Source organism: Marmota flaviventris, chromosome 3 (genome assembly GCF_047511675.1).
Source record: "Marmota flaviventris isolate mMarFla1 chromosome 3, mMarFla1.hap1, whole genome shotgun sequence".
Taxonomy (NCBI): Eukaryota; Metazoa; Chordata; class Mammalia; order Rodentia; family Sciuridae; genus Marmota; species Marmota flaviventris.
In genome coordinates, this window is record NC_092500.1 from 64,934,594 (window position 1) to 64,948,587 (window position 13,994).

A 13,994-nucleotide genomic window follows, 5' to 3' on the forward strand; every position below is an offset into this window, starting at 1 on the left:
CTGGGGGATGCCAGCCGAACCGGCCGCGTGTGGCCTGCCTTTATAGGCTCGGAGAGGTAGGGAGGCGTCCTTCAGAGGCCTCGCCCCCGGTGCGGTAGGCTCCTCCCCCGGCGGGGGCGGCTGCCCTGGAGCCCCGCCCACAGCATCCGACAGCTGGCGATACTGGGGAAACTTGGAGACCAGAGCGCTCAACGCTGGGGGAAAACTAGCAGCCGCGGGGAGGCGGAGCCAGGGCATCCCCGGCGGGGCCCTTAGTACCTTGAGTGGGGTCTGTGAGGAGGTATTGCACGAGATTTGAAATTTGGGAATGGATGGCTTTAATGATTCATGGAGAGATGGCACAGTAGGAGGTCTCTGTAAGAACTTTTGGGGGAAGATTTGGCGAAATCCAGGGTCTTCTAGGCCAGGGGAGAGAGGCGGTGAGGCTGTGCATGGGGAGTAACGTGGTCCCCAGAGAAGGAGGGAGTAGACATCCTTGTACCAACTGCGCAGAAGCCCTCAAGGAGTGAGAGGACCCAGAATTTCTCCTTTTCAAGTTATCTCAGAAGTGCTGAAAGAGGCTGTCTCCCATTCCCATGTTTAAGGCGAAAGGGAAAATATGAAAAACCTGAAAGCAGGAGACTTAATTATGAGGTCCCTCCTTGGTGGTCTCTGCTAGATAAACCTGTCCTCAGCTCGGGATGCTGGAGCCCAGGTGCCGCTTTCCCAGTAGACAGATCCTTACCGTAATGTTGACTCATGGGGCTGGGAATGTGCCCAAGCAGAGTGGGGGCTCAGAGTTGGATGGAGCGGTGCTCCGTCATTCTCGGTCCCAGCCTTAGGGACCATCCCCCAGGCTGTTTGTTACCATGATTGCCAGGCCCTAGAAGAGCAGGGATGGCCCAGCTTAAGTCTCTGTCGTCAGTAGTGCCCAAATAAGAAGTGAGAGGAGGAAGTGGAAGGCCCTTATGTGGTGTCTATAGAGTGGCTAGCTACCACAGGGCGTCAGCACAAGCTGGAGACTCCATATCAGGACATTGGCCACTACACGCAGACCAGGGCTGCGTATCCCTCTCAGTCCCCTCCTCCTCTAGTCGGAGCATTTACCATGTGCTCTGCCCACCATTTTGTGTGCTTTTGCATACTTGTATTAACCCATTTGGTTCTCTTAACAACCCTAAGAAACAGGTACCATTATCATCCCTTACAGATGAGAGGACCGAGGCCCAGAGGGGTAAGTAACTAGGCCTAGCTTGCTCAGTGGCAGAGCTGATTCAAACCCAGGCAGCCTTGCCCGGTGCATGGGCACACACCTGTAATCCCAGCGACTAGGGAGGCTGAGACAGGAGGATCAGAAGTTTAAGGTCAGCTTAGGAAAATTAGCAAGACTCTGTCTCAAAAAAAAAAAAAAAGGACTGGGGGATACAGCTCAGTGGTACAGCACCCCTGGTTCAACCCCTAGTACCACTAACCCAGGTAACCTGGTTCCAGAGCTGCAAGCTAGCCACCCTGTGGTGCTGCTGTCTTCCTCAGTTCTCATGTTTAAGTCCTGCTCCTTGCCAAGGACTGGTTCACGTTGGGGTTACAGAGGCTCTTGGTCTGGTAAGCAGTGGCATATTGTACAGGTGCTGTGTTAGACCCATGACCTGAAGGGTGAAAGGGATAGAGGGCCATGTTCACTTGGGAAGACCAGGAAAATCTTTCTGCCTCTGCCTGTCCCACTTCACTTAACTTGCTTCTTTACCTTTTCTCCTTAATTGTGCCCACCCCCATGCCCTGGACCCTTAGCCTCCCAGGAGATGTGGTTGGGAGGGGGTTTTACTCCAGCCCTCAGTGATTGCACAAGTCTGGATGGCAGGATGCTTTTTGGGCAGGGGTGGCTTGGGGGCTGTGAATCAAGAACTAGCTCCCTTAGTGCTTTTCTTTCCCTCCTCCCCTCTCCCGCCTTAGACCACCAAGTGGCCATCAGCTGAGGGGCCGAGGGGGTGTCGGTGGGGAAACATGGGACTGTATTGTGAGCATTAGCACAGATGGACCCCTGGACCGTCTGTTGCCTCCTCCTGACAGACGGCATCTGTGGTGAGGAGGGAGGAGGTGTGAAGGCTGCAGGCTCCATGGTTTCTATTGTATTCATCTCAGTACTTATCCCTGAAGGGATCCTCAAACGGGCTACTTGTGCAACCTCTTCTGTGAAGAAACCACTCCACCTATCCCAGCAGGTAACTGAACAGATGCCTCCCTGTCTCTACCTGGAGACAAGGACATTGCAGGTGCCAAATAGCACCTGCTGCCTGGTCTCCAGTCCTCTTTGAGACTGATGTGGAGGCAGAGACTCCCCTCAATTTATGCAGGTCAGGCTGTCTCTCTGCTTACAAGTGAGAGAACACCATCAGAGAACTGAAGTTCACATCTTAATTTCTTCCTCCTGCCAGGCACAAAGAAAGCCCTAGAGAACCCCAGAGTAAGAGTGAACTCAGGAATTGCAATTTCTGGGTAGCTATTGCATGATTTCCTCAAATCCTTGAATTTCAGAGACAGAAAGGCCGTTACGGTCTGGAAGGGATCTGGTGTGGTCCAAGCCCTTATTTAACAGAGGCGGGGGGTGGGGGGTGGGAAGAGACTGTAGCAAAACAGCCACTAGAACCCAGGACTCCTGACTCAGACTGCTCATTCAGCCACTGGAAGCTCTCCAAGAGCTCAGGGATCCGTGCCTGCCTCCTCTTCCCGGTCTCCCCCATTTCTCCAGGAAGAAGCCGGGACCCAGGGATGCCGTACTATGGAGTGGTGATGCCCTCTGGTGGTCATGAGCTTTATGGTGGAAAAATCTTCAAACCAGACTCCACCTGGACTCCCAGCCATGTTTAAGGATCCCTTATGGCCCTGTACCTCCTAGGAGGATCTGTGCATAGCTGGTCACTGAGTTCAGGAATTTCACACCTATCACAGTGAGGAAATGTTTTTGTGATAAAAGCTACTGCTGCCCAAGCTGCAGGTGCAATTCACTGGGAAGGAAAAAAAAAATCACAGCATTACACAGACAGCAATAGCCTTCGCTACAGTGTCTATGAGAGCCCTAAAGCTTTGCCTTCCCTAACTTTCCATAACTTCCTCCTAAGCCGGAGCCTCTTGTCTAGCATCTGTTCTTCTCATCCTATCTGCAGCCCTTTCAAGTTTGGGGGTGGGAGAAGCATTCTGCACACTGCCTGAGACTTCATATACTAGGATGCCTCCCCCCCTTTTCCTCCTACTTGCAGCCTTCTTGCAAGTACCCCATCACTTCAGCTCTTCAGACATCTGTGCTCAAACTATATCTTATTCCAAAGCAAGTCTGTCTTTCATATTGAGTTCCCAGGTTTTTTGGACTCAGCTGGTTGTTAATCCGTCAGCTTCTTGGGATGGGGCTTGATCTGGCAAAGGAGCTTAGACAACAGGGGCTAATGGACAAAGCCTAGATAACACCCCTTCTCTTCAGAACAAGCCCTTGCTCAGACACACCCTCAAGTCACCTGCCCCCCCCCCCAAGGGTGAATAAAAACAGCTAGCTGACTTTGGCCCCTCCGACATCCCTGAGCACTTGAGGCTAGAGCTGTGGAAGCTCAGACCCCCTCTGGAGTCTGAGGCTCTAGCAGTCATTTCAGGACCCAGAACTGGCAGAGATGAATAGTGGGCCAGAAGACACCTCTCTGGGTGCTGCTGCTGTTTCTGAGTTGGGAAGACAGGAGGGAGAAGTCCTGGGACTCAGCTGGCTGCTGGTCCATCAGGAATGAGGGGCTGGGCTCCCAATTGCATAGCATTGCCTCTTGCAGGTGGCATGGAACAGTTGGTGGGCAGCTGGCCAGGAAAGGAGTGGTTGTTTTTCTTAATGGCTCCTACTGGCCAACACTCTCCATGGGAAAATTTACTGTGTTGGTGCTGGAGGAATCCCCGCTAGGGAGAGAGTTCAGGAGCAGGAGTGACCTAGCCCAGTGACCCAATTCTAGGGGGGTTGGGAGCAGAGGCCAGTTGGATGAGGCAGTTCCTTTGTGTTGATATGGATAGCGTCTTGGTCCAGTCTCTCCCAGAAGCCAAGGACTATCTTGCCTCTTGGATGTTGGGGGGCAGGGTATCTCTGGCTTGAATAAGTTAGAGGCAGAAGAAAGGGAAGCTAACCACAGTTTTCTTTACAGCACCACTCCTGAGTCATGGAGTATATATTTTCTTACCTTCTTGCACAGGGACACCTAGTGAAGACAGAAAATGATAGCTCTTAGGGCCCCAGGTTCTTTCCTCTTGGCAAACACACCTGCTCAGTTGCTTAATCCCTAGTTTCCTCTCCCAGGGGAAGAGCACAATGCAGGCCAACTTCCCCAACCCCCAAATTCACATGCAAGACTGCCAGGCCCAAACTCTCCCTGCTTTACTTCTGATCATGCCCAAACCTGTGTGTCCTCCCCGCTGTCTCTCCCTGTCTCCCAGCTCTTCCTGCTCTACCAGCTGCCATGGCCTCTCAAAGTCAGTACTGTGATCTTCTCAAAAGACAAACACGACCATATTGTGTGTCCCCCTCTAACACCAAATTCATGTTGGAACCTAATATCTGATGATTGTGTCCCCCCCAAAATTTATGGTGCCCCCCACTCATATTGAAACCTAATACCCAAGGTGACAGTGTTAAGAGGTAGGGTCATTAGGAGGTGAGTGCTCTTATAAAAGAGGCTTTAGGGAGCCTCTCTGCTACCACATGGTAAGGCACCATCAGTGTGAACAGGCCCTCCTCACTGGACACCAAATCTGATTGCACCTTGATCTTGGCCTCTAGAACGGTAAGCAGTAAAGTTTGTTTATAAATTATCTCATCTAAGGGTATTTTTCTTTTGTGGTATTGGGGATTGAACTCAGTGCATTCTAGGCAAGCACTCTACCACTGAGCTACATACTCAGCCCTTCTTTATTTTTATTTTGAGACAGGGTCTTTCTAAATTGCCTAAACTGGCCTTGGATTTATAATCCACCTGTCTCAGCCTCCCAAATTGCTGGTATTAAAGGTGTGTGTCAGTCACCATGCCCAGCTGATAGATTTTAACTTATGGGGCAATAATTATGCTAGCTGTTGAATAAAACTCAAGAGGAAAAATTGCTAATAGATTAGTACAGTCCAAGGTAACTGTCCCAGGAGAAGTGATGGCATTGAGACTATATATTGCCATTTCTGGTCCTAGAATGAAGCCCTGACTTCTCAACATGTGAACACCTCCAAAAGACTCCCTCCCTGACCCTTGAGTTCTTTTCCATGGCCACCCCTAGCACCTGTGACTTTTGAATGGCAACACTCTTTTTGATTAAAGTCCCTTCTTTTTTTCTCAGCCAGCAGGCCAGTGCCTATTCTAAAATACATGTCTCTTCTCTTGATTCCAACTTCCAGAGGCTCCTGTGTTCACCCAGTGTTCTGCCTTGTCCTTATCAGAGTGCTTATCTTCCTCCATTGTGGATATCCCTGCACTAGGAATGCAAGCCTGGAGGGCAGGGCCATATCTCTTCCTTCCTGAGACCCCTCACCTGTGGTTCCATGACACCTGCCATGTTGTTTTATAATACAACTTGCCAAAATCTGCCTTATTGTTATTGTCTCTCTCTATATCTGATCTCTCTAGACTCCTTGAAGTGGGGCAGGGAACATAGATTGTGTATCTTTGTGTGCTGCCTACTGATTTATGCATTAATAGTGCTCAAAAAATAGTCTATCCAATTTTCCCTGAAATCTTCCCACACCATTAGCCCCCATCTTGAGTTTCCAACAAGCATTCTCAAAAGGGCACTGTGTGCTGTGGCACATGCCTGTAATCCCAGCAATTTGGAAGGTTGAGGTAGAAGGAATACAAGTTCGGGGCCAGTCTCAGCAACTTAGAGACACTTCCTCAAAATAACAATAACAACAACAAAAAAAAAAACCATAAAAGGACTGGGGATGTAGCTTAGTGGTAAAGTGCCCCTGGTTTCAAGCCCCAGTACCAAAACAAAAACAAACAAAACCAAAAAAACAGGACCCAGGACTATCTATCTGGCTTATTCCTTAAAACCTCTCCGACCATGGGACACCCAACAATTTACAGACTATAGCTGTATAGTCAAATAGCAGCATGGGTATTACCAAGAAGGTATATTTTAGATGTGATTGACATTTCGATCAGTAGACTTAAAGAAGAATATCCTGTGTTAGTCAGTCTTCCATTACTACAACGAAAGCCTGAGATAATTATAAAGAGAAAAGTTTTGTTTTGATGTTCGGTTTTGGGGGTTTCAGTCCATGATCAATTGGTGTAGTTGCTCTGGGCCTGTGGTGAGGCAGCACATCATGGTGGCAGAGCACAACAGAGCAAAAGCACTCATCTCACAGCCCGAAAGCAAAAGAGAGGAAGGGACCAAGCTTGGCAGTACACCCCGCGTTGACTTAAAGACCTCCCATTAGGCCCCTACCTCTTAAGAGATCCCCAGCAGTTCCATGTCTAGGGACCAAGTCTTTAACCCATGAGGCTTTGGGGGATATTTATTCAAACATAACCCCTCTATAATGTGGGTGGGTTCCATCCAATCAGTTGAAGGACTTGAAAGACTGAGGTGCTTTGAGGAAGGATTCTGCCTTCAGACAAGAATGCAACATTAATTCTCTATTATCTACCTATCTATCTATGTGTATCAATACACATCCTATTGGTTCTATTGCTCTGGAGAACCCTGATTAATAACACCATTTCTGGCCTGATCCAACACGTTCTTCCTGTCCCCCCACCTTTATTATGCATCCCTTTCATGTTCCCTGGTCAATGGCTTGAACTCTACTTATTTTATTTTGGTTGTGTTTAACAAACACATTTGTGGGACTGTTAGGATCATAACACACATGGCTTGGGGATCAGAGACTTAAAATGTGTGAAACAAAAACCAAATAAATTCAGATTTCCTATTACACACCTTACAAAGATGAGACAAAGTAACTTTCAAGGGCACAGGAAGAGATGCCAGAAAGGGCGTCATCCTGATTTTTGAAATGGTAAAGGTGAAGGTCTAACCCATCTCTATTGTGCTTCATGTCTATGCCTGGCAAGGTGACCAATTATTCAAAGGATGGCCCATAAGGGGCCTTCATTTGAATTGTGTTGAGATTAACTACAAAAGCACTTTGCCTTTCCTTTCAAAGAACAGGTAAATAGATCAAAGAGATGCAGCAGATACAATTATACCTCACCAAGGGCCTTGGGCTTCTGCTGTTATCTTTGTCAAGAGAAGAATTATGGCCGGGACACAAGGACAATTTAATTAGTAACTGTCTGGGTTACTGGAATATGTGGCAAAATTGAAGCAAACTTACAGAGGTAAGTTACTTTTCTCCAATCTGACCGCTTGAGATGGAAGAACAATGGAAAAATCTGGGTAATAACCAGGATTTAAAATCAGTGACAGGCTGTAGCAATGGACAGGTTCAACCGTGAAATGAACTCAATTTGAGTTCAAAATACTGTCTGCATGCCAGATGGAGGGAGAAGGTGGCTGACTTTTACTCAGCCCAAGAGGTGGGACTCGTCCTGGGATGACCTTCAGGTAGGTATCAAGCATCCTGTAGATTCTTGTTCTATCTGTGTTGTCAGTTAGTGCTATGCTCCCTTCCTGGCCTGAGGCTTTAACCAGGTTCAGGAGAAAGCAACTGGCCTTGGTGAAGACCACAGAACCACAGAGCAGGATAGTGCATTGGCTAAGGGGCTGCAGCTTGTGGATCCAAGGTCTTTTCCACCCCTAAACTTTGTAATCTTGGGCAATTTACTTGACTCCTTTAATCTCCCCATTTCCTAATCCATAATGAGAATAATGCCAACCTCATATGGGTGTTCTTTAGATTAAAGCAGTTAAAATACATAAAGCAAATTTTGGCACATTGCTTAGCATGCATTTTCAATAAGTATTTGTTAATATTAACTGAATGACAGCTGCCTTCAAATTTGAAAGGACCTCACATAGAATAACTGCTTTGAGAAACGGTTCGATCCTCAGCACCACATACAAAGATGTTGTGTCTGCCGAAAACTAAAAAATAAATATTAAAAAGTTCTCTCTCTTAGAGAGAGAGAGAGAGAGAGAGAGAGAAACCTGTAGAAGGCACGTGGAGGTTTCCCAGTCCTTTCTTACCGAGCAGCAGTCTGCAGATGGAAGTCACGGCCCAGAGTGTTAAGAGTGAGGCGTGTCACCTGGCAGGATACTACATACACGGGAGTGGGTGAGATAACCTTTAGGGTACCATCTAAATTTGAAACTTTATGCTTCTAGCACTTGCTATTTTGGATCCTCTCAGCCTAGAGGTATAGGATTCACAATCTCCCAAACTCTTGAAAATACCAGCAGAACTATTGAAGATTCTCATATCAGTCATGCAATCACCGCAAAGTTCACAATTTCAATTTAGGAGAAGGGAAGAAAAACTGGATGGCTCTAGGTTGCCTTTAAGACTTAGTGGTATGTGAAAACCAGGATTGAGACCCTCTTATAAAAAACAGAGAAAAATGCTAAAAGATAAAGTCAAATACAAAGCCTCCAACAAGGATGCTCAGTGTCTCCTGCTGCCTTATATGCCAGGCCCACCCTCTATGAAACAAAGCAAGTTTCAGGAAGACCTAGTATGTCCAGATGTGCACTTCTTCTGAACATGATCTACTGCACATGGTGTGCACATCAGACCTGGACAGCAAGGATGGAAATAATTCGGAGTCCCAACTCCCTAGCAAACACTGGGTGGTCATTCTCCATATGGAAGACACATGGCACCAGAAAAGCTCTGTGAATAAAACTTTTAATAATGTACAGCAGAAATTGGACAGGCTCATTCTTATATTAAAACAAAAGATTTCCTATATTACAATTTATTTACATTTGCATACTGAAGAGGTAAAGTGTCTAAGTGGCTATTTTACAGTCCTTTCTAATAAAATATACAAAACAAACAGAAGTACCGAGAATGCCGTTCGGGAGCCTTGATGGCGACATAAGAACGGGCTTGGACTTGGTCTGTGAATCTAGAATCCAGAGGTGCAGGTAGCCCTATGGATCAGGGTTAGCCTCAGGGAGCCAAAAACCCAGCTTCAGTTTCTCCCCAACTTTCGCTTGGTGTTAGCAGTGGTGGGTGTGGGAATTTCCCCAAAAACTGCTGTCTTCCCCAGAGGTGGCGGAGCTCAACTGCATGGATGGTGAGGGTAGAAAGGCCCCCTGGGGAGTGGGCTAGTAGTTTGGGAGTCACTGGATGGACATGTGTTGGCAGATCCCAGAGGCTAGTTGTGACTTGGGGCACAGGAGCCTAAGTTCCATCATCACCTGTAACCGCCACAGTTCTGCTGCAGGGCGGGTAAGTGGGAGGTCAGCAGGGGTGGGGAAATAAGGTCCCCTTAGTGACACAACTGGTATTTTAAGGGATATTAATTAGTGGCCAGTAAATTGGCCCAAGGGTTAGAGGAAGATCTCCTTTAATGCAAGGAAAGAAGCAATACATCAGGAAAATAAATAGAAAAAGCAGGAACATGGGGAGACCAAGGAGGCAGGGGGAGGGCTTTTCCTCCTCCCCAGGCTTTGGCAGGATTGCTGGGTTGGAGGCAGGCATGCTCGACACCTGCATACATTATGTGCCTCCCTGGGGGCAGGAAGGGGGCTCAGAATGAATGCAGTGCTTTGGGGTCTCACCTGTGGTTCTAAACCCCAGGCCTCACTACCCACCAGTAGTCTCTTTGCAAGAAGGACATGTTGCGGGGGGGGGGGGGCAGGGTCGGTCCTCTTTCCTCAGTGGTCTTATTTAAAAACAGTTAATTCCAGGCTCAAAAGGCTCTCAGAACCAAGCATAAAAAGTCAAAGCAGGTGTGCAGGGGTCTCACAGCAGGCACCCACTTACTGGATTTAGCTCCTTCTCCAGTGCTCCAAGAGCAGCACCCAAGCCTGTCAAGTTCACAGTGGTCTTCCCAGGCCCGGCTTGGCGCTGGGCACCCAGTGGGCACTCACACACATCTGCTGAGTAAACGCCTGGGGAAGGTGCAGCCAACCAGACAATGCACAAGGCGGGGGTGCTCACAGATGGGGGCAGAATGCCAGAAAGACCGAGCCCCAGGGTAGAGAGGAAGTATCACTGCTGAGTGGGAACAGGCTCAGGTACAAGGACAAACACTTCCAGTGTGATTGAGCTATGTGCGCTTGATTAGAGTTTTTTTTTTTTTTTTTTTTTTAGGGATTTCTTTAAAAACAAATAGGTTGAGAGGTAATTATCACATAGAGATGGTTTTCCTTTTACAAAAACTTAATATTATTAAAAAAAAGTTAAAATCCAGACCCTCCCAATAAAATAAAATAAAATAAAAATAAAAATCAAACCACTCCAGTTAAAAGTTATGGCTTCAAAGTTATTATAGACCTAAGATATGCTGACCAAATCACCACCCAAAACCGTGCTTCTAGACTTCATTAAATACTATACTTAGGTTAAATAACATGTTCAGCTCAGGCTATTCCCTTTAGTAGGGCCCCTGAAGTGGATGCAAATCTCTCATCTTCCCTCCACTCTGATCAGATAATCCAGTAAAAGGCGGCCCATGCAGATGCCTCCCTCCCACCCAGACTCCCCCCCAAATCAGCCCCCCCTCCCCTTCCCCACCCCAAACCCACCACCACCAAAAATATACACTGCTGTTCGTAGAATCTGGGATGGGATAGACAGATGTGACATTCCAATTTGAATCCCAAGATCTAGTTTTGGATTCCTTGGCCCTTCCTTGATGCTGCTGAGGACGATGTGCTGGGCCAGCTCATTTCCCACGGTTGAGGCTGACCACAACACCTAAGACTTCCACCGAAATTCTTTCCCTGCCCTCCCTGGGTCCCCCACCCCCAGCATCACATTTTGACCCAAAACCCTCTCTTGCCATGGACAACTGGGCCAGCTTCGGTTCCTCAGCCTGAAATAGAAAACTGTGCTGACACAGGGCAGGCAGAGCAGCCAGCTGGGAAGAGAGTGCCACTGGGCAGGGTCTGGGGGAAGGGAAGGAGAGACCTTCAGGGAAGGGCACCAGGGAAACTAGATGCTGCTCACTATGAACAGAGGCACCAGCACGCAGAGACAGCATGACACCACACCCCTGGCCTGCACATGCACAGAAAGCTCAAGCAAGTGCATACCTAAACACACACACATACACACACGTGTAAGGGCGTGGCACAGACCAGGCACAACAGGGGACGCACCTCAGCACATGCACACACGGCTGGACAGACAGGCAGCAGGTTCCGTCTCCACTGGCAGTCCTCAAGATGTCTGTGTAAGGAGGAAGGGAGCACGTGGCTCAGAGCCGCCTGGAGAGGGGCTACACTTCTGGACCACTTTGGTGTGCCACGGGCTGGTCCCTGGAGGGCAACAACTTGGCTCCTCCTAGCCCCTCCCCGGCCACCCTTTCACCATTCCTGGCTAAGTGCCAGATGCACCGGGTTTTGTGGACTTCCCACTGCAACCAGTTTGAGTTGTGGCATTGAGTTCTCCACACGATTTGCTCTCAGAGTCTCCATGCCATCAGGAGGTAAATATAAAAGGTGTCTGTCTCAAACCCAACATGGGAGTGAGCGTGTCTCCCGGGCTCTGTCCCTCTGGTGGGGCCAGGGCTCTGGCCACAGAGGGCTGGGCAGAAACGAGAGGTAGGCCTCCACTGTACGCTCAACACGGCAGCTGCACATAGTTCTCGCTGCCCAGGGTTGTGTGCAGGGGAGAGAACAGGCTAGATCTTCACATCTTCCTGCACGCTGAGTTGTGACAGGGTCTTCTTTATGCGCAGCGCAGTCAGACGGGCTGCGCCGTTGGCGTACCAGCACTCCCGCATCATCTTCCCCATCACCCGTAATGCCTGCAGAGACAAAGGGCTGTCAACTTGACTGCAACCAGAGAAGTCTTTCTGGTCCTTAGTTAAGCACTGGCTAGTTTCTCTGCTGCTTTCCCCACAAGGCTGAGTCTGTTATAATCTGCCAGCCCCCAGCCCCTCCAGCAGGGAAATGATTCTCAAACTTCTCCTTCCTTGAGGGATAGGCTGTGTAGTGGAAGGGAAAAGCTCCAGCTAAGGCTGGCTCTTTTATTCTCAGCCTTACTCTCAAGTAAACCTAACCTGAGGCACTTGAAGAATATTTTGGAAAATGCTGTTCTATTGTGTAATGAGAAGGCGTCCACTCAAATGTGAGCTGAGTAATTTGGTTCTTAAAGGCAGAAATGCGGGCTAGGGTTGTGGCTCAGTGGTGGAGCATTTGCCTAGCATGTGTGAGGCCCTGGGTTCGATCCTTAGCACCACATAAAGATAAATGAATAAAGGTATTGGGGCTGGGGATGTGGCTCAAGCGGTAGCGCGCTCGCCTGGGACGCGTGCGGCCCGGGTTCGATCCTCAGCACCACATACCAACAAAGATGTTGTGTCTGCCGAGTACTAAAAATAAATAAATAAATAAATATTAAAAAAATAAATAAATAAAGCATTACATATGAGCTTTATTAAAAAAAAAAAAGGCAGAAATGCCCTCTAGTGGTTACACTCATAAAAGGCTGCAATGACCTCTACTGTTCTACTGGAAGATTAGCACTTTGGGAGGAGCCCAGTGCACTGCACAGCAATCTGAGTTAACAATACTGATCTTAACTAAACTGACAGATGTTAACTAAACTGTGGTAATCCTTTCATAATATACACAGATTAAAATTAGCACATGTCAACTATTTCTCAAATAAAGTTGGAGAAATACATAAATAAGTAGAAAGAATAGCAGGGTTACAAAGTGAAAAGGCAGCCCATGTGCATTCAGCTGGGCCAATCTTGCTCCCCTGAAGACTCTAAGACCTCAGAACCCCATGCTAGTTAGAAAGAGATGTAACAGATTTGTCCCCATTTCAACTATTCCCACCAAATGTTGTCCCTCTCCATTTCATTACCATTGGTACCAAATTGTAATTCTCTTTCCTTACCCCAACTCCTTCACACTTGTCACTTTCTCTTCTGAGTTTTTAGAAAGACCACTTCCTCAGACATGGTCGTTCCCTTCTGCTACAGTCTCCAGCCTTCTCATATAGATGCCTCTCCCTAACTCTTTTCTATAGGTGGCCATGCCTGTGGTTCTATAGCTGTTTTTCTAGTACAACAGGTCTAACACCTCCCAAACACCTTTTGTTTCTGTCTCTTGTTGACCACCTACCTCCCTTATCTGTGATCAGAAGGAACCTTTTTCTTCTATACTAGGATGGTGCCTCTAAAGGGCACCCTACAGCTAACCAGAACAAATGACTACAGCCTCAGAGGGCTCAGTGAATAATACCATAGAAAAGTAAAGGTTGAGTATCCCTTATCTGAAATGCTTGGGACCAGAAGTGTTATGGATTTGGATTCTTTCAGATTTTGAAATATTTGCATATACATAATGAGGTATCTCAGGAATGGAACCCAAGTATGAACACAAAATTTATTTATCTTTTACATGTATCTTATTATACACAGAGCTTGAATATAATTTTATACAATATGTTTAGTGTACCTCGTGTGTATGTTGTTTTGTTTTTATTTTTGGCACAGGGATTTTTTTTTTTTTTTTCCTGTACCAGGGATTGAACTCAGGTGTGTTTAACCACAAGTCACATCCTCAGCCATTTTTGTTTTCTTTTTCTTTTTTGGGGGGGAGGGGAGAGTATCAGGGATTGAATTCGGGGGCACTCGACCACTATCCCCAGGTCTATTTTGTATTTTATTTAGAGACAGGGTCTCACTGAGTTGCTTAGCACCTTCCTGCCTCAGCCTCCTAAGCTGCTGGAATTACAGGAGTGCGCCACTGCACCTGGCTCCAACTGTTTTTTAATATTTTATTTAGAGACAGGGTCTCACTGAGTTGTTAAGTGCCTTGCTGAGTTACTGATGCTGACTTTGACTCCTCCTGCTTTAGCCTCCCAAGCTGCTGGGACAACAGGTGTGCATGGCGGTACTGGGGATTTAACGGAGGGG

General features: G+C 47.6%; 1 protein-coding gene across 3 annotated transcripts in view; it reads right to left on the reverse strand.

The window, feature by feature from the left end:
* Positions 1 to 10,645: 10,645 nt before the first annotated feature.
* Acvr1b (activin A receptor type 1B) overlaps positions 10,646 to 13,994 on the reverse strand; it is a 41,388-nt gene continuing 38,039 nt past the window's right edge. For all 3 annotated transcript variants that reach the window (XM_027949825.3, XM_027949826.2, XM_027949827.3), the window contains one exon: positions 10,646 to 11,870. In XM_027949825.3, the coding sequence (XP_027805626.1) occupies positions 11,745 to 11,870 (126 nt within the window). In that variant the 3' untranslated portion in view covers positions 10,646 to 11,744. The remainder of the gene's footprint in view (positions 11,871 to 13,994) is intronic.